We start from the raw sequence: 22,574 nt of genomic DNA on the forward strand, positions 1-22,574 counted from the left end.
GAGCAGAGAAGCCTATGAACCAAGGACAGCGGTGCTGGAAACAGAAGACACATCAAGAGTAAAAGACACGGCACAGGAGGAACTCAACGGCTAGGTGACAGGAGCACGGCAAGTGACAGAGCCGCAGGGATGACTGAAACGCGGTCACCTACACCTGACTTTGCAGGCAAGGAAAGAATATTAGAGAGCTAGCCCTACTTTGTCTTTTGCTGGGAAGGGATGTAACTGTGTAAGTTTATTGATAAAGGTTCTTTCCAGTACTGCCTAGCAGTCAAAACTACTAAACCCATAGGCCAAATCAGAGGGAATAAAGGGAAATTCAGGTAAAAGGATTATTAACTGGGATATGTAACAATGTACTACACTGAAAGTTAAAAGTTTAGGGGGAAAAAATCCAGATTCCATGACAATATTTTTCTTAAATAAAATTAAAGACGGGTTCACATTAAAACAAAACTTCTATCCACAATGCCAATAAGAACTAAGTACAGACCACAAAAAACATCAAAATTTCATCGTGAAATTTTTCTGGAATAAAACATCACAAAAACTCTTAGTCTCCATCTCCAAAGCACAGTGTTACATGAATCACAGTGAGGATAACATATTCATTAAATCATTTCTGCATTCAATAAGTATGAATTAAAGTCCCATTAAACTCCAAAAATTTCATCGTTACATTTACAGACTCCTTCACTTGCTAAGAAAGGCTAGATTTTGTTTTCCCATTCTGGAATACAAAATAAATGTCAATGGTTCGTCTGCTAATTCAATTACCTTCGTACATTGCAAAGCCTGAGCTGTGGTGACATGGTCACTCACCTATGGCTACAGCAGACATCTTTGAAAATACAGGGCTCAAGGAAATAACAGAACCTGTATGAAATATATGCAAGATGGTATTTCCAAAATTATTTGCTTTTTGTTAGAATATGTAATCTTTTAATATTTTCAAAATTTATCAGAGATAATTAAGTTTTGTGTTTTTTCCAGTTTTAAGAAGATATTTTTAGAGTCTTTAGAGTTGCCACTAATACAGTTATAAATACTGAAGTGTCATTTTGGGAATCAAATAACTTCCATTACCATATTAATTTTCCCCCTCACCATGTATCTCTACCCTAAAGGCAAAATATTGTTTTTTTGCACATGAGATATTAGTCATGCTAAAATAATAAATTAAAACGCTACCATCTAATATCTAAAAGGGAACAGATATATTATTAAATAAGAGCTAGCCAGAAATCTATATTGCATACCTAACATAATCCTATGTATAAATACAGTATCTCACTGTGAGCCAATACAGAGAGAACCCTTCTCTCTCCAGCACCTCTCAAGTAACATCTATGTTAGAAGACAAGCTGCCAGTTTGCAGTACAAAAGGACAAAGATAAATGACGAGATGAACACACAGGCTGACTAAACAAAGCTACCTACACACAATTTCAAAAGCAAAATCTAGGATGCTTTTACTAAAGAAATTTTAGCTTCAAATTTTTTATAAAATGGGTTTAAAAACCTACTCATATGCATGTATGCAAATACTATGAACAATTGTTAAGAAGGTTCTTTCTTAGATCCCTGTCTCTTGAATTCACATTTCTTCAATTGTGAATCAGGATTCTTTTCCTATTTAAGGATTCTGGGCCAAGGCCTGTATTTCAGGTCTGGAAGCCTCGTGAATATCTAGCTCAAGATCTGGACCTGGGGGCTCCAAACCACTTAGTCCTCTTCTCAAGCAAACCAAGCAATCTTCCTTAATATATTGCTCACTATGAAGAATTAGCCATAGTAATTGTTGTATCAGAATAGGTAATCCAGAATAAGTCACATCTGCATCTTTGCTAATTTAGGCTGTAAGGGCAATGAGTGGAATACAGACTGATACAGGGCATGGAGAAATGAATCTGGTAAGCATTTCTAATTATAAGGAGATCTTCCACATATAAATATGTATACTTTCACTCTACAAATACTTGCTAGAGCACCATCGGCAAACTAGACCCTTTCTTTTGTCAAGGCAACTGAACAAAGACCAACTCTACCACAATAATCCCTATATGATCATTCTTTAAATTATCTTTCATTTACCCTTCATCCAAAGATGCTTAGAAACAGCAAATAAACACAATAAATTACCTATTTCTCCTTAATTATTTTCTAAGGAACTAGCTGGGACATTTTATAATAATGATATTGGATAAAATAATACTTCATCATACCATATCACTACCTTAAAAAGATCACCATTCCAAAGAAATGCCTGAAATTCACATATTGTTCTTTACAAGACAGAATGGCATACCATTAAATATAAAAATTGATGTAACTAGTTCAAAACGTTATGCACTATTATACGTATATAAGTTTTAAAAACAGGATTTATATTAAAATATATATGTACATGTTTGTGTGTGTGTGTTTGAAAAAAACAAAACACGGCTTTGTGTTGAAAGCCTGGACAGTTAGGTACTGGGGTGGGGCTGCCCAGCTGAGCCTCACCTGCCGAATGATGCTCTTCACACATCGGATGGGAAGGCCCTGGTAGTTGGACTTGATGATCCACTTGAGGAGATGGTGGCCAAGGACCTCGAAGACCATGCAGACATCTGGGCCACAGTTAAGGCTCACTGGTGGACACGTTTCCTGGAGCGATGCAATTACTAAAAGCAGCAGCGTGTGGCACTTGGCAAAACATTTATTTCTTCATAAAACGCAACATCAATTCTATCAGTAATACCAAAAGTGGTCATTTGCCATTTTTCACCTAAATGAAATGATCTAACATTTACTAAGTACTTATTATGTGCCATATATCATTTACCATGTACCTGTAACAACCCTGTAATATACTTATCACCACACAGAAAGAAACGAGGAGAGTAAACCTCAGAGTTTAAAGATCTCTCTTGAGTTACAGTCCAAAGGTGGCAGTCATGACTCAATCCCACTCGCCCTCTCACTCACTTCCGCACACTCCTCCCTGCTAATCAGCCTTAACGAAAACGAGCAACACTGGAACATATGAGCAACACACTGAGAAAGCACTGTAACTCCCCTGTCTTAAGTGTCCTGCCTGCCTGCCTAAATTTTTACTCCACAGGTCACATAAAACACTTTATAAAATAGGCATTTCCCAAACACAGAGAAGACATTTAATCTTTTCCTTCAACAGTATCTTTCACTCTGTAACTAGATCAATCTTAATACCACAGGCGTTAAGAACAACATATAATGATGAAATCTCAGGAATTATTTTTTAATAGAAATTCTAGTCAAAGACACTCCAGACTACGGCCCATCATACACATATGTTTATGTCATTCACACAGGAAGATTTAAAATGGCTCTGAAACCCCGAGAACGTTTTATTCATCTCAGCAGACCTACAAATAGGTTATTAAAGGTCAGTTGATTTAATATTTTTACAATAACTGCATCTTCCACATCATCACAATAGCTGCTTTAAATACTTTTAGAAAAATATTTCTATAATGTTGGAGAACATATAACTATAGGTTTCTGGACAGATAATCTAAAACCAGAAGTTTCTTACTATTTCCCAGTCTCATTATGAAAAATGGCAAACTAAGGACCGAAGTTACTAACAGACATAGAGTCAAAGTCCAAGGTTTGTACATTATGACCTATGTCTTCTCAAATCACTGACAAATCTAAAGTATGATGGTTTCTTAGCACTTTATTTAACAGTAACAATAGTCACTAGAATGTATACATTAAAAAAAACAACGAACTCCATTTATCTACAAATCAGCTGATTTCTCCAAAGAAACCATCTCCCTGTAGGCTGTCCCAGGAACTGCCTGCAGACCTAACGCAAGAGGGGCTGCCCTACCTGCCCATAAACACGCAGGCTCACCTAGAGAGAAGGGGCAGAAAAGGACCAGCTCTATCTTTCTACGTATCAAGAGGGAAAACATGGCCGGCCCAGTGGCTCAGGCGATTAGAGCTCCATGCTCCTAACTCCGAAGGCTGCCGGTTTGATTCCCACATGGGCCAGTGGGCTCTCAACCACAAGGTTGCCAATTCAATTCCTCAAGTCCCGCAAGGGATGGTGGGCTCTGCCCCCTGCAACTAAGATTGAACACAGCACCTTGAGCTGAGCTGCCTCCATCCGCTCAGTTGTTGGTTGGAGCGCGGGCGGGCTCTCAACCACAAGGTTGCCAGTTCAATTCCTCGACTCCTGCAAGGGATGGTGGGCAGCGCCCCCTGCAACTAAAATTGAACATGGCACCTTGAGCTGAGCTGCCGCTGAGCTTCCGGATGGCTCAGTTGGTTGGAGTATGTCCTCTCAACCACAAGGTTGCCGGTGCGACTCCCGCAAGGGATGGTGGGCTGTGCCCCCTGCAACTAGCAACGGCAACTGGACCTGGAGCTGAGCTGCGCCCTCCACAACTAGGACTGAAAGAACAACAACTTGAAGCTGAACGGAACCCTCCACAACTAAGATTGAAAGGACAGCTTGACTTGGAGAAAAGTCCTGAAAGTGCACACTGTTCCCCAATAAAGTCCTGTTCCCCTTCCCCAATAAAATCTTTAAAAAAAAAAAAAAAAAAAGAGGGAAAACGTGCACCCAGCAGTTAGCAGAAATTCTACTGAGGCAAAGGGCGAGGTGACATCACCAGACATTAGCTAGTGCCCGTCAGTCTAATCTCTAAGAGAAATACAGGCAGACCTCACATTATTGTGAAGGCAAGACTCTTCCTCCACCAACAAAAAGATTAGGAATCACTTGCTTGTGATGGCCGGGAACTGAACCCACAGTATCTCTGAAGTCTGCCTGAATAAAAACTTCAAGTATACAGGGGATGAGGGGAATGCTTCCCTAAGGGATGAAGACAGCAGATGCAGAAACAGGGTGCTACTCGGGGGGTTAAGATGGGAGGCAGCTTCGTCCTCAGGCTTCTGGAGCTTGAGCAGGTAAGATAGCAAAACGTTGGATCTGATTCAAACACGATATGCAGGAAACAGTTAAAGCTCAGAGAAGAGACCCTGGCTCTGACACACCCCTGGCACTCATCAGTCAGAGTTCTGAACAATGGTTAACTATTCCTGAACTTTGGGAAATGAAGGTACAGTAGCCCCCTTATCTGAAAGAGTATGTTCCAAGCGGATGCCTGAAACTGCAAACAGTATCAAACCTTATATATAGTTTTTCCTATACAAACATGCCTATGATGCTTACTTTACAAATTAGACAAAGGAAAAGACTAACAATAATTAATGATAAAATAGAACAATTATAACAATATACTGTAATAAACATATGAATGTGGTCTCTCTAAAATAATCTTATTGTACTGTACTCACCCTTCTTCTTGTGTAATGTGAAATAATACAATGCCTCCATGAAGAGATGAAGTGAGGTGAATGACAGTGTTAGGCTACTACGACAAGTGTTACCTGAACACAAGTATTATTTGCCCGTTAGTCACTCAGTAGCTGTCTGGTCAATGTGGTAACTGAGACAGCCACTGAGTGACTAACAGGCGTAGTACATGCAGCACGTACACTAGACAAAGGGATGATTCACATCGCGGCCGAGACAGAGCAGGAAGGTATGAGATTTCATCAGGCTACTCACAGTGGTGTGAGATTTGTAACTTATGTATTAGTTCTGGAATTCCCCATTTAATATTTTCAAACTTGGGTAACTGAAACTGTAGAAAGCAAAACCGTGGCTAAGGGGAACTGCTGTATCACCTCCGTCAGGTAGACAAAGGACTGTCTTAGAGGATCCACTATGAAAATACGGAAAGAGCACCCTGGACACCAAAGCTAATCTCTCTTCTCTGCATCTGTGCTACCAGCTCTAACCTACGGTTCTTGGATTACCTGCTGTCACTGATCTCGAAGCTGCCCTTCACCAAAGCGTTGGGCAAAGGGAAGGTGAAGATAGGACAACAGCTCCTTTCCACAACCCCAATCACCTTCACCTGAGAACCCCCCAAAACTAACCATGCAAACAACTTACCAGTAGCCCAGTCAAAACTCACAAGAGAAAGGGAAGTCATAAGATGCCTTTGCTCTACCTTCTTGCTAGACATACATCTGTTCCAATAGGACATAGAATTAGGATTAAGGCTTCCCTATTTAGAAAGCAAAAGGAATAACTAACCTTATAGCTAAGAAACCTTCATCTTTCAGGAATCATTAATTTCCATCAAGTTAATTTTCTTTTAAGAAAGCAAATACTCTGTATGTTATTGTAATGAGAAATAAAAAAAATGTATATTGAACTATTTAATCTTTAAACAAGTAAAGTAAGTTGATACGGACTTAAGAGAAAGAGAAAGTGCCCAGGAGAAAATAACATCGCTTACACGTGATTCAAACAAGTCTTTAAAAAACTCATTTTTCCATTATAAAGGAAAGTTGTATCAAGTACGATACAATACCAAGAAATTATTTTTATTTGATAAATTTTATAATTTAAGTCCTTATTTCTCAAAGATGCACACTGACACAGAGGTAAAAGAACATGATTTCTAGGATTTGTTTTGAAATAATTCAGCAAGAGATAAATGGTAAATGAAGCAACTGTGGTCAGATCTTGAAAATTACTCAATTTGGGTGATAGATTTATAGAAATTCACTGTGGTACACTCTCTAATTTTATGTACGGTGGAAACTTTATGTTTTTAAAGAAAAACAAGGGGGTCTCTTTCCATGAAGCACTGACATGTCAGGTTTACCAACCAGTACAGAAAATGTATGCCTTTACTTTTACCAGGCGTTTCCAAAGTAGACAAACTAAGAGCAAACCAAACAAAAGCACCACACTTCCATATTGGCCTGTCAGGAAAACGATCCTCTGCAGGATGGGGTGTGATTCCTCCGTGCAGACAAGAGCAGCACGCTTTCCCTTCCAGTGCCATGACCTCTCAGGAATCTGCAGCTACTGAAGGAAGCCCAGCCCGAGTGTACAGTTTGAAAGTTTAAAGCAAAAAGACATGCTGGCATACGCTTCCATCTACCACTACAAAAACAAATTTCACTAGAACTAATAAAAGATTAAGAATTACTTCTGTGCCAAAACCAAGTTAGGTGCCATAAAAATAATTTTGTAAGATGCTGCTACCCCAGAAACCCCAGAGGCCCCGGCAGAGCCCTCCAGGCATATCGGTTATTCACACTATGCTAGAGGCTTCACGTGGAGGAGGACACAGCAAACAGAAGTTTACGCGGGCTTGAAATACTTCCATTTTACAAAAGCAAAAACTACAGTATAATTCAGACATTAGGAAGCAACAGAACTGTCAGAAAGGATACGTATTCCATTCATGCCTGAAATCTTGAAGTCATCAATTAGCTGTACTACCATGTCTTTATTTGGGTCACTGGGATCACTTTCTCGAACCTATAGAAAGAAAAATGAATCAAGAACAAAAGCGTTTAAGGCTGAAAGTCATTTCCATTACACCAACCAAAACTGTTTTAATACGTGATGTTTTTAAAAATAAAAGATTCAGAATTTGAACTTATAAAAACGATAAATTCAATTTTAATTTAGTAAAACCCAGAAAAATCCCTCTGTAAAATTTTAAGTCGGTAATTTTTCTTATCTCCTTCACATTTTTGCAGTACTTACACATTTGAGCAATTTTATTTCATCCAAGGCTGTCTCTGTATAATGCTGGGCACTTTTTACAACTTTCATTGCAACAAATCTTTTCCCCCTTTAAAAAGAAATGCATATTTTTAATATTATCAGCAGAGGTGATCATTATAATGAGATATATCCAATAAATAGAAACTTTTAATAAGCTTTCCTTTAAAATAGTGCTTTTCAAATTGAGAGACAATAATTAAGCAGTGGGTTCATGGGTCACAACTATTTCTTTTTTGCTTTGTGGCTGTTTTTCTTTCCTGATGAAATAAGGTAGACTAGAAAATGTCATCACATATAGTAAGGGTAAGTATTATCTTAACACTTGTTTCAGCACACACACACACGTATATCTATACTGGGTAGCAATGGCATTTCATAACATAGGTCATGACTTTAACAAAAAAGTCAGAAACCACTGATATGAAAGGCCTATACATTATTATTTCATATTTGAATGTTTTTGTGTTATGGGTAAATTATTAGAAAAAAACATTAGCCTGATATAATGTTAATTACAATGAATAATCCTCAGATATAAAAGCAGAAGGAAGTTCAGTATTTTAAAATAACAGGCAAATGAATTTCCAGCTGAGGAGAAATGTCTGGCAAGGTGGGGCCAGCCTGTGCGTCCCTCTGCCATACCTTGTTATAAAATCAAGATGCTGAACTAGTCCAGGAATCAAATGCACAAATGACAAAGAACACTTACTGCATATCCCAGCACAGCCAAACAGTAGAGAAGTGTCCCCATCCTAGCTTCCTAATAACATGATACCGGCCATTGAAAAGGTCTCCAATTTTCACTGGATGGTAGCCACCTTTTATTAAAAAAATAACAACAATTTCAGAAAAATAATAGAACCTCATCTCTTCCTTTGTCAGTTCTTGATGCCATTAAAGAAAGCTGTAAATGAAAAAATCATATTAAAATGTTTAATAACATTTTTTCAAGAATGTGTTTTATCAAAAGAAAAATGTCCTTTGCCTTTCTGTTATTTAACTTACGGTAGAAAGGCAACAAACCACCCAGCACTCCATAACACTAATTTTAGGTTTTATACTTAAGTCTGGGTGCAAATAACATAAACGCTAGCTCTTAAAATTTCCAAACAACCCTTGTTTTTTCTTTAAAGCTGTAAGTTAAACGCAAATCTTTTTGGGCCAGTACAAAATAACTCACCAAAATAAATGATGTGTACTCTGCATAATTTTGCATACTCCAACAGTTTATGCAAAACCAACAAGGAATTATGTGACGTAGGACAATTTACCCTCCAACAGAGCTTGCTCCTCTCACTGTTCTTCCTCAAACCTCAAATTCCTGCCTGGAAATAGGCTGGAGAGGGAGAGGCGGAAGGAACCCTGTTAAGGTAGACTTGGGAGAGAGATAAGGGTGCTTCACAGACATTTAGCCTAAAAAGACCTTCCCTTTGCATTTGTAAGTAAACCAAGCAGGCTACAAAGTAGCATGTCTAATAAGATAGCATTTTTGTGAAACACACAAGAAAAAGTGTAGGAGGATAAGATTAGCAACAAATACCCTGGATATAAAATTACTTTTATTCTTTTAATCTGTATTTTATTCTTTTTATCTATCTTTTTCCATTTTTTTCTGAAACAAACAATATTTTTCTACTTTTTATTCTTTTAACATCTACTGCTTTTTATTGCAAAGATGTTATTTTTTCATTTTTTAAATATGCAAAATCCTTACAAATCACTCAAGAAAGACATTGATGGTTTGTGCCTACTTTTGAGCAGCTCAAAGCAAGTGCAGGAAGTTATCTAAACCACATCCTTCAATACATCTGTAACTCTCACGGGGCAAAGAATAATACTTCAAAAAATACAACGAATATTTATGAATACTAAACTGCGCTGACTTAGTGAAGCAGGAATTGGAGCAGACACTGCGTTTCTCAGATTCTTACTCTCACACCTCTGCCTTTGCTTTTCCTGGATTTTCATATCAAAGTCTGTAACAACATTTCAGGGTGAAAAAAAATAGAAGCTAAAAGATAGTAAATCAGGAATACGATTTGGTAAATTATTTAGTAGATGAATGGGTGTTAACTAAACTCACTGTGATAATCATATTGCAATATACACCTATGTCAAATCATTAAGCTGTACACGTAAAAATGTATACAGTGCTGTCTGTTAATTATATCTCAATAAAACTAGAAGAAAAAATGGGAAAATGGCTAATTAGTTACTTAGAAGGTCAAACTAAAATTGCAATAGGCTCTGAGTTTACAATACAGTTTTTAAACCATTAAAATTAACACTGAAAGGGAAGAAAACTATCACTTTTCAAGCACTATTTAGGGGCAGTGTGTGAGGCACTATTCTCAAAATCATGTTCCACAAAACAGAAGTCAACTACAACACATGGGGGTCTTCCCCAGGGGAGCAGGGGAGGGAGAAGGATGCAGGAGAGGTCCTGTCTGGGAAACGTAAAGTCAAATAAGCAAAGCAGATTTCCTAACTGAAGGGGTTCTCAGACCCTCGTGTGTCAAAACACAGTGGGAACACGAGGGCAGAGCAGGCTGCAAATTCCAGACATACTTGTTCACGAAACCATTTCGTCAAAGAACCAGTCCCATTTCACAGTACAAAGTATTTAGGAAACACAGCTGTCTATATCCTTTCTTACAACCACTCCAGAGTAGATGGTGTTATTTCTACACTGATGCAGTGGCCACAGTCTCAGCGACAGTGAGTAGTAGGTTCAGGGCTGGAAACTGGTCTACCTGTTCAACCCATTGCTCCCCAATAAGAAATGCACCCCGTGTAAAACAACTGGAGGACTGTCTCCCAGTCTTAGTATATGGAGGACACTTGATAGCTTAATTAAAAGCCATTTACTACTTAACTGCATATTACTGCAAACATTAAAGTCTCTAAATTTAAAAACAATTTAATCATGCATAAAGAAAAGAAACCATCACTATTGTATGTTTCGGATTTGAATTCTCAGTCAGAGTATGTACTTGTGAGCAAAAATAGAAGAGCACTATTTTCGATGTAATCACAGCACAAGTGCAGCTGTTCCGTTTCTCAATAGGACTTTGAAAGTAAACAAAAGAAATTATTAGTTTAGTTCCGTTATCTCAGGAGCTAACAGGATAGCTAAGAATATTGTGCCTAAAAATAGGGCAACTAAAAAAAAAAAAAAGACACAAAAATAATTTTTAAATACAAATATGAAAATTGAAAGGTCTAAAAACTTATCTTTTATTCTGAAAATTTGACTGACACACACAATTTCAAGTTTATATTTTATAATTCTCATATCCTAACTGCCAGATTTCTACAGAAAATGATATAGTCTCTTCTGACCCTTTTTCCAATCTCTTCTCCCAGAACAGTAATTAACATTCATACTGCCAGAAGGGTGGATGGAGCATGTCTCTCAGAGCAGATGACAACAATCTACCCAACACCCAGGGAATTACAGAAAAGAGACAGTACAATAACTACCAGAAAATTCTCCGATTCCCTGAGATTAGCAAACAATGTGCACCAATGCTATTAGCAATGGTCACCCCATGGCCCGTAATAATGTCTGGCACACAAAGAATCTAAAGAACAGTGACAGCCCGGATGAGGACCCCTCCCACTCTGGCTGCTTTACCAACGGGCCATACAAGACACAGGATAACAACAGTGGGCTCAGGCAGAGCACTAGACAGCGTCCATCACTGGAAGATGACAGCGACTTAGGGTTAATACATTTGTACTTTACTATCAGGGGTGCCAAAAAATGTATACACATGACGTGTATTCACCTTTTGTTATCGGTATATATTGAATATTACAATTTTATTTTATTCTTTTCTTTTGTTTTTTTTAAAGAGGGCGCAGCTCACAGTGGCCCATGCAGGGATCGAACCGGCAACCTTGGTGCTACCAGCACCACGCTCTAACCAACTGAGCTAACCAGCCACCGGAGTATTACAATTTTAACACAGTTTTTTCCCTTTCTTAAAATGTGTATACATTTTTTGGGCACCCTCTGTATTTCTACTACTTAATATAAAAACCATGTGTTTATCACCTAGAAGTTTTCCTTTTAGTCTTAAAAAATACAAGTCAGACTGGATTACAAACACAAAAAGAATAGATTATTAAGGAATCATTAAGTTCACTGCTGTGGTTTCTTCTCCAACTCCAGCACACCCACCCACAAAACTGTAACTAAAGCTCAACCTATACTATTCATAAGGCTCCAAAGAAGACAATTCTAAAACTATCCTTAGCTGTTTTGGGGGGACAGATGGCTGAAAATAAAGACAACTCCATTTTTCTTGCTGAGCAAAAACAGGTTCAATTTATAGGAGTGAATCAAAAGTTCAGACCTCTATCAAGGACTTTAAGCCAAGTCTCTGTTTTCTACTAAAGACAGTATAAAGTATTCATTTTTTTCACTGGCCCTAGTTTTTCAGCGAGAAATACTGTGCCTACAATAAGGCTTTCCAAGGGCTATGGAAAGATTTGAGAATCACCTCTAACACACAATATCTTTTAAAAGGAAGGAGTAACAAGAAGATATTTGTTCACAAGATGATAACAGACACATTTTGGGTCACTGAAAATTTCAATACTCTCTTCCCCCAAAATTAATAAAACGAGTAGAAAAGCAGTAAGGATATGGAAGATTTGAATACACCATCAACCAACTTGATGTAATTGACGTTTACTGGACAACTTATCCAACAGCAAATATTCTTCCCAAGCACATGGAAGATTTACCAACATAGACCATACACTGGGCCATAACACAAATCTCAATAGAAATTAAAAGACTTAAATCACATAAGGCATGTTTTCAGACAACAACAAAATTAGAAACCAATAAGAGAAAACACCCTAAAATTGGGAAACTAACACACTTCAAAATAACCCACGGGATAAAAAAGAAATCAAAAGGAAATAACAAAGTATTTTACACTAAGTGAAAACATAACATACCAGAACCTGTGAAATGCTGTTAAAGCAGATTTTAGAGGAAAATTTAGAGCACTAAATGACTATATTAGAAAAGACTATCTCAAATCAATGACCTCAGTTTCCACCTTAAGAAACTAGAAAAGTTGGGGTGGCCGGTTAGCTCAGTTAGTGGGAGCGTGGTGCTGGTAGCCAGCACCAGGGTTGCCGGTTCGATCCCCACATGGCCCACTGTGCGCTGAGCCCTCCTTTAAAAAATAAAGAAAAAAAGAAACTAGAAGAGATAATGTAACCCAAAGTTAGAAAGAGAAAGGAAATAATAAAGACATGAACTGTAATTAGTGAAATAAAAAGCATAAAAACAAGGTTTAAAAAAAAAAAAAAAAATCAGTGAAACCAGAAGATAGTTCTTTGAAAAAATGAAAATAATTAATCAATTACTGGCCAGGCTAACCAGGGAAAAAAGAGCATGAATTACCAACATGAGAAATGAATGAGGTGACATCACTACATATTTTACAATGGATGAGATAATAGGAGACTATTCCAAACAATGTTATGCCTATAAGTATGAAAACTTAGATAAATACCATGAAAGACAAAGCACCTAAGTTCCAATCAAGAAATACACACATAAATAACTATTTTTGAGAATAAATTTGAAGTTTAAAACCTTTCCATAAAAAATGAATTGGTGAATTCTCCAAAACGCTTATGGAAAAAAATATTAACAATTCTACACACTCTTCCTGAACAGTAAAAAGGAGGAAATACTCAATCTCATTCTATGAAACCATCATTACTTTGATTCCAAAGCCTGGCAAAGCCGTTTTTAAAAAGCTACAGACCAATTTTCCTCATGATATAAATACAAAACTCTAGACAGAATTTCAAGTCTAATTAAACAACACATAAAAAAGATAATACTTCATGACCAAGTGTGGTTTATTCCAGGAATTTTTGGTTTACTATTCCAAAATCAATGGGTGTGTAATTCACCATAATTAACATACTAAAGAAGAAAAACCATATGAAGAAAAAAGAAAACCATAAAGAAGAAAAGCCACACAAAAAATAATTTCACAATAGCCAACATTTACATGTCTGATCAAAATTCTCAACAAAGCAGGAATGGTCAAAGATCTATGGAAAACCTACAGATAGCATCAGAAAAGGGGAGAGATTAACTGTTTTCCTCCGTAAGATCAGGAGCAAGATAAGGATACGTAGTCAGTCAGCATGGTACTGGAAGTTCTACCAGCACAATCAGGCAACAGGAATACACAGAAAGACATCCAGACTGGAAAGGAAGAAGTATGACTACTTTTATTCACAGATAATCTGATTGTCTGTATGGAACAGCTGAAGGAATCTGCAAAAAAGCTACTAAAACTAGTAACCAAGTAAAGACAGGTAGCAGAATATTTGCTCAAGGTGTAAAAACCAGTTTATTTCTATATACCAGCAATGAACAATGAGAAATTAAAATCTTAAAATACATCATTTATAATAGCATACAAAATGTAAACTACTTAGGGATTATCACCTGACCAAAAAATGAGAAAAACCTGAACAATGAAAACTACACATTATTGAAAGAAATTTTAAAAACCTAAATAAACAGTGTTTGTGGGTTAGAAGTATCAATATTGTTAACTCTCCCCAAATAGATTTATAGATTCAGTACCATCCCAGTCAAAACCCAGCAGGCTTTGTTGTAGAAGGTGACAACTAATTTGATTTCATTCAAAGGTGCAAGGGCAATTCAGTGGAGAAAGGACACACTTCTCAACAAATGGTGCTGAAACTGGATATCCCTATGTCAAAAAAGAGAAAAAATAATCTTCTATAGCTTGCATTACATGCAACTCAAAATGGATCAAAGACTAAAATCGGAGGTTCCCTGACCCCCACCCTCCTCAGGTTTGATTAATTTGCTAGAGTGGCTCCCAAAGCTCAGAGAAACATTTTACTTACTAGTTCACCCGTTTAAAGTAAAAGAATGTAATGCCAGTTTACTGTAAAAGAAGGAACAGCCAGATAGAAGAGGTGCACAGGGCAAGGTACAGATGGGGGAAAGGCGTGAAGCTTCCAGGCCCTCTCCAGGTGTGCCACTCTACCCACACCTCCAAGTGTTCACCAACCTGGAAGCTCTCCGAACCCTCATTACAGTCATGATTGACTAAATCATCAGCCAATGGCAACTGAGTCAACCTCCAGCCCTGCTCGCCTCCCTGGAGGTCACAGATGGGCCTGCAAGTTTCAACCCTCAAATCACAAGGTTGGTTCCCCTGGGTGACCAGTTCCCATTCTTAGATGCTTTCCAAAGTCACCTCATTAACATAACTTTACTGCTCTCAATGCTTACGAAATTCCGAGGTTTTTGGGAGCTTTGAACCACGAAAGACAAAATATATGAGAATTATGTTTCAGTCATCAAATACCTTATAATCCCAGTATCACAACCACACATGTATGCAACAAAGCAAATAAGAAAAAATGTTAGCAGTTCCTCACCAATGCTAAATGTTAGCATCCTCCTCAATGGAGGAAATGCAGGAATTCCCTACACTATTCAACACTGGTGTTTGAGAATTTCCGTAACAAAAAGAATGTTACTTTCAACTAGTGTCATTTCAAAGGGATGTTGGTGAGAGGAAACCTACAGATTAAGGACAGAGTGGAAACCAATTCTAAGCACCAGGAGGCAGAGAAGAGAGACTGCAACTCCACCAGTTCATGCATGTGGGTGGGACCCCACTTTTTCTAAAATAAACTCTAAAAACCAGGTTAAGAGGGAGAAGAAAATGAAAAGCCCGCTCACCGCCCACTCTCGATTCTTGGCAGGTATGACGCCATTTGAAGCGCACAGCACTGGGAAGCTTTAACGTCCCTCCTACAGAGCGGTGCTGGGAGACAAGGCCGGGGAGGTCACGAACCCAGGAAGGAAGCCCAAGCGTCAGGATTAGAACCAAGATTCTCAAAACTGTGCCAGATTCCAAAACCTGCGCTCTTTCTATTACACCATGTTTCAGTATTAACCCATCAGCTAAAACATGTCCCCCTTTTCTTCGTGACTAGAATTCTAACATGAAGTAAGTGCATGATCAGAGAGAAACTCTCGAATAAACTAAAAACTGTCACTTTAAGTATCTGTTTTCTCAATACAAGATAGCAAAAGAAAAATTTGCCTGAATTGGAAATGGTTTGTCTGTCAATGATTCCTTAGAATCTATTGTAATTGGCCTTCATGAATGAAATTTTACAACCAGTCTTAATTTAGGTTATAAAACAAATACGAAGATAAGTTATTTATTTAAAATTTTATCAAACAAATGTCCTAAAAGTTGACAGCCACATGTCTGAGTTATGAAAAATGTTTGTAGGTGATGTCAAATAAAAATACTGAAATCTAAGAATAAAACACAATTTAAATCACATGTACTCCAATAGAAACCTTAAATACTAAATATAAAAAGGAAGCAGGAATAAGGGTATGAAAGAGCCCCAGAATCCACCCCTCAAAATTAGCAATAATAAAGCCTCTGACACAACTACTAAAATCTTGGGGGACGAAGGGAGGAGGGGAGGCATCAAAAGAAGTCAGTCAGAGGAAGTGTTGTTTAAAAACTAATGCATGTAAATTAATCTCTATTACTACATCAAATATTCTCTGTAACAATAATAAATGGAAGTCAGCTGTAGCGGGAAAATCAGAGCAAACGGAAATGCTCCAAAAGACAAAGGATTCCTATTTACAACCTGAGGAGGTAACAACAAAAATTATTTGAGTAGAAGATAAATATGATGGATGCAGAAACAATTTTTGCAGTAGAGCTTCCTTGTTTCCCTGAAAATAAGACCTACGCTGACCATCAGCTCCAATGTGTCTTTTAGAGCAAAAACTAATATAACAAAGACCCATACTTATGTTGTATTATATTATAAAAGACCCTGTCTTACATTAAATTAAGACCAGGTCTTATATTAATTTTTTCTCCAAAAGACACCTTAGAGCTGATGGTCCGGCTAGGTCTCATTTTCAGGGAAACACGGTACTGCAAAAATCTCTACTCAGAGACTTTTTTTTTTTTTTTCCAAATTGGGGAACAGTGTGTACTTCCAGGATTTTGTCCAAGTCAGTTGTCCTTTTAATCTTAGTTGTGGAGGGCGCAGCTCAGCTCCAGGTCCAGTTGCCACTGTTAGTTGCAGGGGGCGCAGCCCACCATCCCTTGCGGAAGTCAAATCGGCAGCCTTGTGGTTGAGAGCCCACTGGCCCGTGTGGGAATCGAACCAGCAACCTTCAGTGTTAGGAGCACAGAGTTCCAACCGCCTAAGCCACCGGGCCCGCCCCCTCTGCTCAGAGATTTAAGTAGAGTCTATTCACTGAGAAACCTTGCATATTTGAAATGTTAATAAAGGCCAACAAATAATTTCAAGTCCCTGCCTACTGCCAACTACTTATGCAGATTTATGCTTAATTCGGGGATGCTGATTGGAATTGCAGCATTGGCTTTACTAGCTAGCTATGTGACATTGAGCAATTACTTCTCTGGGTACTTGTCCCTACCTCACTTACTCAGAACCATACCTGGGCACATATTAAGTGTCACGTAACTGTTTATTGTTGTCGTGCCACTACCCAACCCACTGTGACTAATGACACAGCGTAATGAGTCAGCAGGCCAGGGTTAAGGGTACTGTCTATTCCTATTTAAGATGGTAAAACTGACTGACCCAAAGGTAATCTACCTCATTAGTACAGCCCAATTAGAAAGTTTTTGATACTCTAGATCTGATGATGATTTATAGGTGTCAAATGCCAAAAAACAAGTATCTTTATTAATGGTTTAGCCAAACATCAAACTATTCTGTAAGAGAATCGAGACTTTTTAACATTCAAATTTACTGTCAATTCCCCAGAGCTCTGGTTATAAAGACTGTGGCCTCTGTCTTGGGTGCCGTCTTTCTCACTCTCTCTGCCAAGCCTTTGCTGTGAGCAGTCAGTCCTGGGAAAAGGCCCATGTGGCAAAGAACTGAAGCCTCTAGTGAACAGCAGTGAGGAACTGAGAACTGCCAACCACGACCTGCATGAGCAGAGAAGCAGATGCTCCAACCTTTCGAGCCGTCAGATGAATGCAGCCCAGCTGACAGCCTGACTGTAACCAGGAGAGACCCTGATCCACAACCAGCATATTTCTGCACGTGTTTTGAGTAGACATTGAGGGACGTTGTTCCAGACTACCTTGCAAAGGTTTCTAATGTGAACAACCTTGGAAAATAGATGTACTAACTCCCTCTGGAGAAGAGGGAAGGTTGGTTTGCCATCCAGTTTAATTAATAAACATCTCCTTCAGGAACAAAGGTTGGGAGGTTTGCTTGCAGGCTTTTAGAAAAGATTGGGATTTCCTCAATTTGGAGTTCCTTAGCTGTGATTCAAACCTACAGTGTGCACATGGCCCACCCAGGCTTGCTTCCACATGGCACTTGTTGGATTTGGGGGGCAAAGGAAACCAGTATCACCATGAAGCCCATGCTATTTACAGTGCTGTAATAAGGTGCTTTGTCTCTGACCCAGGGGTCTCAAGTCTTCTGCCAGCACCCATGAAACTGGGGCTGGCAACTCGTTACTTGCAAGAAGGGTAAAATCTCAGAAAGGTCTTGGTTCGTGATAAATTTATCTTTGGCACCAGAAAAAACACTCTTGTTTAGAGTGCTTAGTTTGTTTTCATCTTATAACTGTCAGTCTTAGAAACACTGCATTTCCTTCCTTGGTTTGATAACTAAGAAACCCAGGGGAAAATCTACAACACTCTCAAACTGTACAGATCTCTATTAATATGTCTTTAGATATTAACCTTTATTTCCACTCTGTAACATCCTCATCTATTTGTCTATTGTAGTCTATGCATTTAGTTCTCAAATGTCTAAAGTATGCAAAGTGTTGGGATACAAATAACAGCTACTTATCCATCAGTATAAGCTCAAACACGGCCCCTGCTAGGAGGGGAAGCATTCCTGATTCTCCTGGCTGAGGAGGGACCCGTTCAGGGCTTCCCTTAGGCACCTCCAGAGTGCTTCACTGTAGTATGCTTCCCTTACAAACAAGGTATTGTAATTATTCCTATCTCATCTGTCTTTCCCAGGAAATTATAATAAACACTATCAGGCTAGGGACAGTACGTCTAGCACACAGCACCTGAATCGCAACAGACACTGAATACCTAAGAAAGCACGAGAACAACAAATACATGAGAGAGAAAGCACAAGAACACAACACAGGAGAGACAGAAATGAACGGAAGGGAGACTGTTCTCTGTTCCCTGGCATGATGTGAAAAGGTGGGAAAGGCTTTACCAGTATAAGATGTGGACTAAAATTAAATGCAGAGTCAATATTATATTCTAACAAAAAACAAAGGAAGGACCAGACAGAAGAAGAGACAGTATGAGGAAAACTACAACAGCAAGAAGGCATGTTTACAGTAAAATAAACAGTTCTGTTTGAGGCTAAGAAAGAAAACAAGAAGAGTAGCACTTGGCATCAAACTGTGAAAGAGGCTTGAGAGTTGTGCAAGTTTAGATTTTCATTGTTACCTATAAAAATATTTAACAATACAATGTATCCTTAGATTTCTCTTTAATTCTCTCGTGACCAGATATTTAAAAAGTGAACTAATAATCTAAATGCATCCCAAGTAATGCCACATAAAAACACTAAGAAATGAAAAATTATGTTTTTATTACACTGCAAAATGAAAATATGTAGTATTTAAGGCAAGCTGGTAAGAAGGATAATGCCAAGGGTATCAAAAACATGTATACCATGTATACAAGTGGACACTTTGGTCAACGTTGCTCAAGCAGTAGGTCGCCACAATCAGAAGTGTCTGAACGCTGATGGTAATCACTTTGAGACCACTTGTAATTGCAGAAATCAAACATGACTTGGACTCATCTTTTGTTATCGGTCTATATTGAGTATTACAATTTTAATAGGTTTTTCCTTTCTTAAAATGTGCATACATTTTTTTGGCACTCTCTGTATTTGTAAGACCCTGCACAAAGCAATCATGAGATCCATTAACATTTAGGGGGTTAAAGTACACTAATAGCGCCATACTTTTATAAAGCTGTATTCTGACTCTAGACAAAAATTAAGTAAAAACAATTTTTTTTTTTTTTACTCTACCTTTATAATCAATAATCTAGAGTTCTTGTCATTTTAATGCTATAACGGTATAGCTACAGAAAATTTTTTCTAAAAAATACTGATGGGCCGGCCCGGTGGCTCAGGCAGTTAGAGCTCCATGCTCCTAACTCCGAAGGCTGCCGGTTCGATTCCCACATGGGCCAGTGGGCTCTCAACCACAAGGTTGCTGGTTCAACTCTTCGAGCCCCGCAAGGGATGGTGGGCAGCGCCCCCTGCAACTAAGATTGAACACGGCACCGTGAGCAGAGCTGCCTCCCGGATGGCTCAGCTGGTTGGAGTGCATCCTCTCAACCACAAGGTTGCCGGTTTGACTCCCACAAGGGATGGTGGGGTGTGCCCCCCTGCAACTAGAAAACCGCAACTGGACATGGAGCTGAGCTGCACCCTCCACAACTAAGATTGAAAGGACAACAACTTGACTTGGAAAAAAAAGGCCTGGAAGTACACACTGTTCCCCAATAAAGTCCTGTTCCCCTTCCCCAATAAAATCTTTTAAAAAAAAACAAAGTGGTCAATGTTTAAAAAAAAAAAATTAAAAAAAAAAAAAAAAAAAAAAATATATATATATATATATATATATATATACTGATGTTGACATTCCCACTTTTGTAGAAGAGACCCTTGAGAATAAGAGAGCCCACAGTAGAAATGCAAGTCCCACTCTAGGGCAAGCCAGAATCTAAAAGCCTAATCTCTGCATTCTACAGTCTAGAACAACCCTTGTCAATTCTCAACCCAGTGAGAATGCGTCAGAACACAGAGTTTTAAATGGGCCTTGGGACTTGGCAGGAGTCTTTCAAATGCACAGGAGTAAACATCAGATCATAAATGGCACATGGATGTTTTTAAGAGACCAAGTCTAGAGGTGTACTTGACTCTCATGGGTCACAAGTTTTCCCACACACACACATACAACCAAGTGTGCAATTTCACTACTGTTTCTTTAGCACACAGTACCAGACAGAGCCACTTTGCTCCTTCAATATCGTTGGTCTAGACCATGGCTTCTATTAAACATGTTGTTATAAAATTTTACCTTTAAATTGAAAAATATCACCTATGGAAACTAAACACAGATTGTTTAAAGACGACCGGACGGTCTAGTGAACACGCCTACTTAATAGTATGCTGTAAGATAAGTATTCCAGAGGGTTAGTATACGTTTAATTTTGTTTTTTAATAAAATCAGTCTTTATATCTATGCTTCTGCATTGATTCTGGTTATTTGAAGTTCTTTTCTTTTTACAGGGCTCATGAGAAAAATATGCCCTCAGGACTTCAGGTACATAACAGTTTACATGGGACCTTTATAACTGAAGGTCAGTTTGAATGGATACAAAAGCTTTGGCTCACATTTTCTTTCCTTGAGTACACTGACTTCATTACTCTTTTGGTCTTTTGGCCTCAAGTGTTGATGTACAAAAAGCTTGATAACAATCTGATTTTTCCCCCTGATAATACATGTGGTCTTTTTGCCTAAAAAGACTGCATCAAGCAGGCCAAGTCTACAGTGTTTATTAGTATTTTATAGTGATTTTTATAGGTTTTATGTCTTCTTTGTTCTTAGCCTTCTCCTTACATGCTTGGTGGGCAAAGAAAGAGTAAATAGACATTATCTAAGATTCTAAATGGGGGTTCTCCCATAGACAGCACGAGCTTTTAGTACATGAACTTGGACAATGTTCATATGTACTCAAAGATTTAAGGCTCATTTCTTGATTTTTATGTTCTGGATAAGTAACAGTATAATACACTGAATTACGAACTGGGGAAACAACTCATCTTGGAATGAGAAAGCCTTAGTTGGATAAAAGTAGAATTCAGAAGACACCTGGGAAATACTGAGATCTCTTTTACACGTATAACTAAAAAAACATTCTCTTAGTAACTAAACATCTTTTAAAGAACTCTGAAACAAGTCCTCTGGCTATTTAAAACCAAGAGCCATCCGGCCCGATGGCTCAGGCGGTTAGAGTTCCATGCTCCTAACTCCGAAGGCTGCCAGTTCGATTCTCACATGGGCCAGTGGGCTCTCAACCACAAGGTTGCCAGTTCAATTCCTCGACTCCCACAAGGGATGGTGGGCTCTGCCCCCTACAACTAAGATTGAACACGGCACCTTGAGCTGAGCTGCCGCTGAGCTCCAGGATGGCTGTTGGTTGGAGCGCATCCTCTCAACCACAAGGTTGCCAGTTCGACTCCCGCAAGAGATGGTGGGCTGCGCCCCCTGCAACTAGCAATGGCAACTGGACCTGGAGCTGAGCTGCGCCCTCCACAACTAAGACTGAAAGGACAACAACTTGAAGCTAAACGGCACCCTCCACAACTAAGACTGAAAGGACAACAATTTGACTTGGAAAAAAAGTCCTGAAAGTGCACACTGTTCCCCAATAAAGTCCTGTTCCCCTTCCCCAATAAAATCTTTAAAAAAAGAAAAAAAAGAGCCATAATTATACACACTCAGACATAAAAATAAAATGGAAAGATTAAGTTATTTCAAGAAGTCAAGACCTATTGTTTGTTGTTTTAGGCGCCTACTGATCATGAGGGTGTGAGCGTGTATCACTGCAACACCTGCCTCAACAGCCACACAACCACAGGCCTGTGCCCAGGGTGTGTTACATCTCCTGTAAAAATGAAGAAGAAGAATACAGCGGGAATAATCCAAATTCGCAATTCTAAAGAAATCAAAAAATGGGAAAAAGAACACAGGCCTTAAATGACAAATGACTACAAATGCAATAAGCAAAAGGTCTTTAACATATATATAAGGAAA

At 38.5% G+C, this 22,574-nt stretch overlaps 1 protein-coding gene and 1 non-coding gene across 14 annotated transcripts in view; both read right to left on the bottom strand.

The window, feature by feature from the left end:
* Positions 1-22,574, bottom strand: part of SRPK2 (SRSF protein kinase 2) — a 218,980-nt gene that overhangs the window by 33,470 nt on the left and 162,936 nt on the right. For all 13 annotated transcript variants that reach the window (XM_074340605.2, XM_074340606.2, XM_074340604.2 and 10 more), the window contains 4 exons: positions 8,346-8,454; positions 7,616-7,703; positions 7,297-7,384; positions 2,506-2,612 (listed from right to left, as the gene is read on the bottom strand). In XM_074340605.2, the coding sequence (XP_074196706.1) occupies positions 2,506-2,612; positions 7,297-7,384; positions 7,616-7,703; positions 8,346-8,454 (392 nt within the window). The remainder of the gene's footprint in view (positions 1-2,505; positions 2,613-7,296; positions 7,385-7,615; positions 7,704-8,345; positions 8,455-22,574) is intronic.
* TRNAT-GGU (transfer RNA threonine (anticodon GGU)) lies at positions 11,511-11,584 on the bottom strand. Its single transcript has one exon. It is a non-coding gene; the product is annotated as a tRNA-Thr (tRNA).

This window comes from Rhinolophus sinicus, chromosome 4 (genome assembly GCF_057876585.1).
Source record: "Rhinolophus sinicus isolate RSI-liver-muscle chromosome 4, RSI-T2T, whole genome shotgun sequence".
Classification (NCBI taxonomy): domain Eukaryota; kingdom Metazoa; phylum Chordata; class Mammalia; order Chiroptera; family Rhinolophidae; genus Rhinolophus; species Rhinolophus sinicus.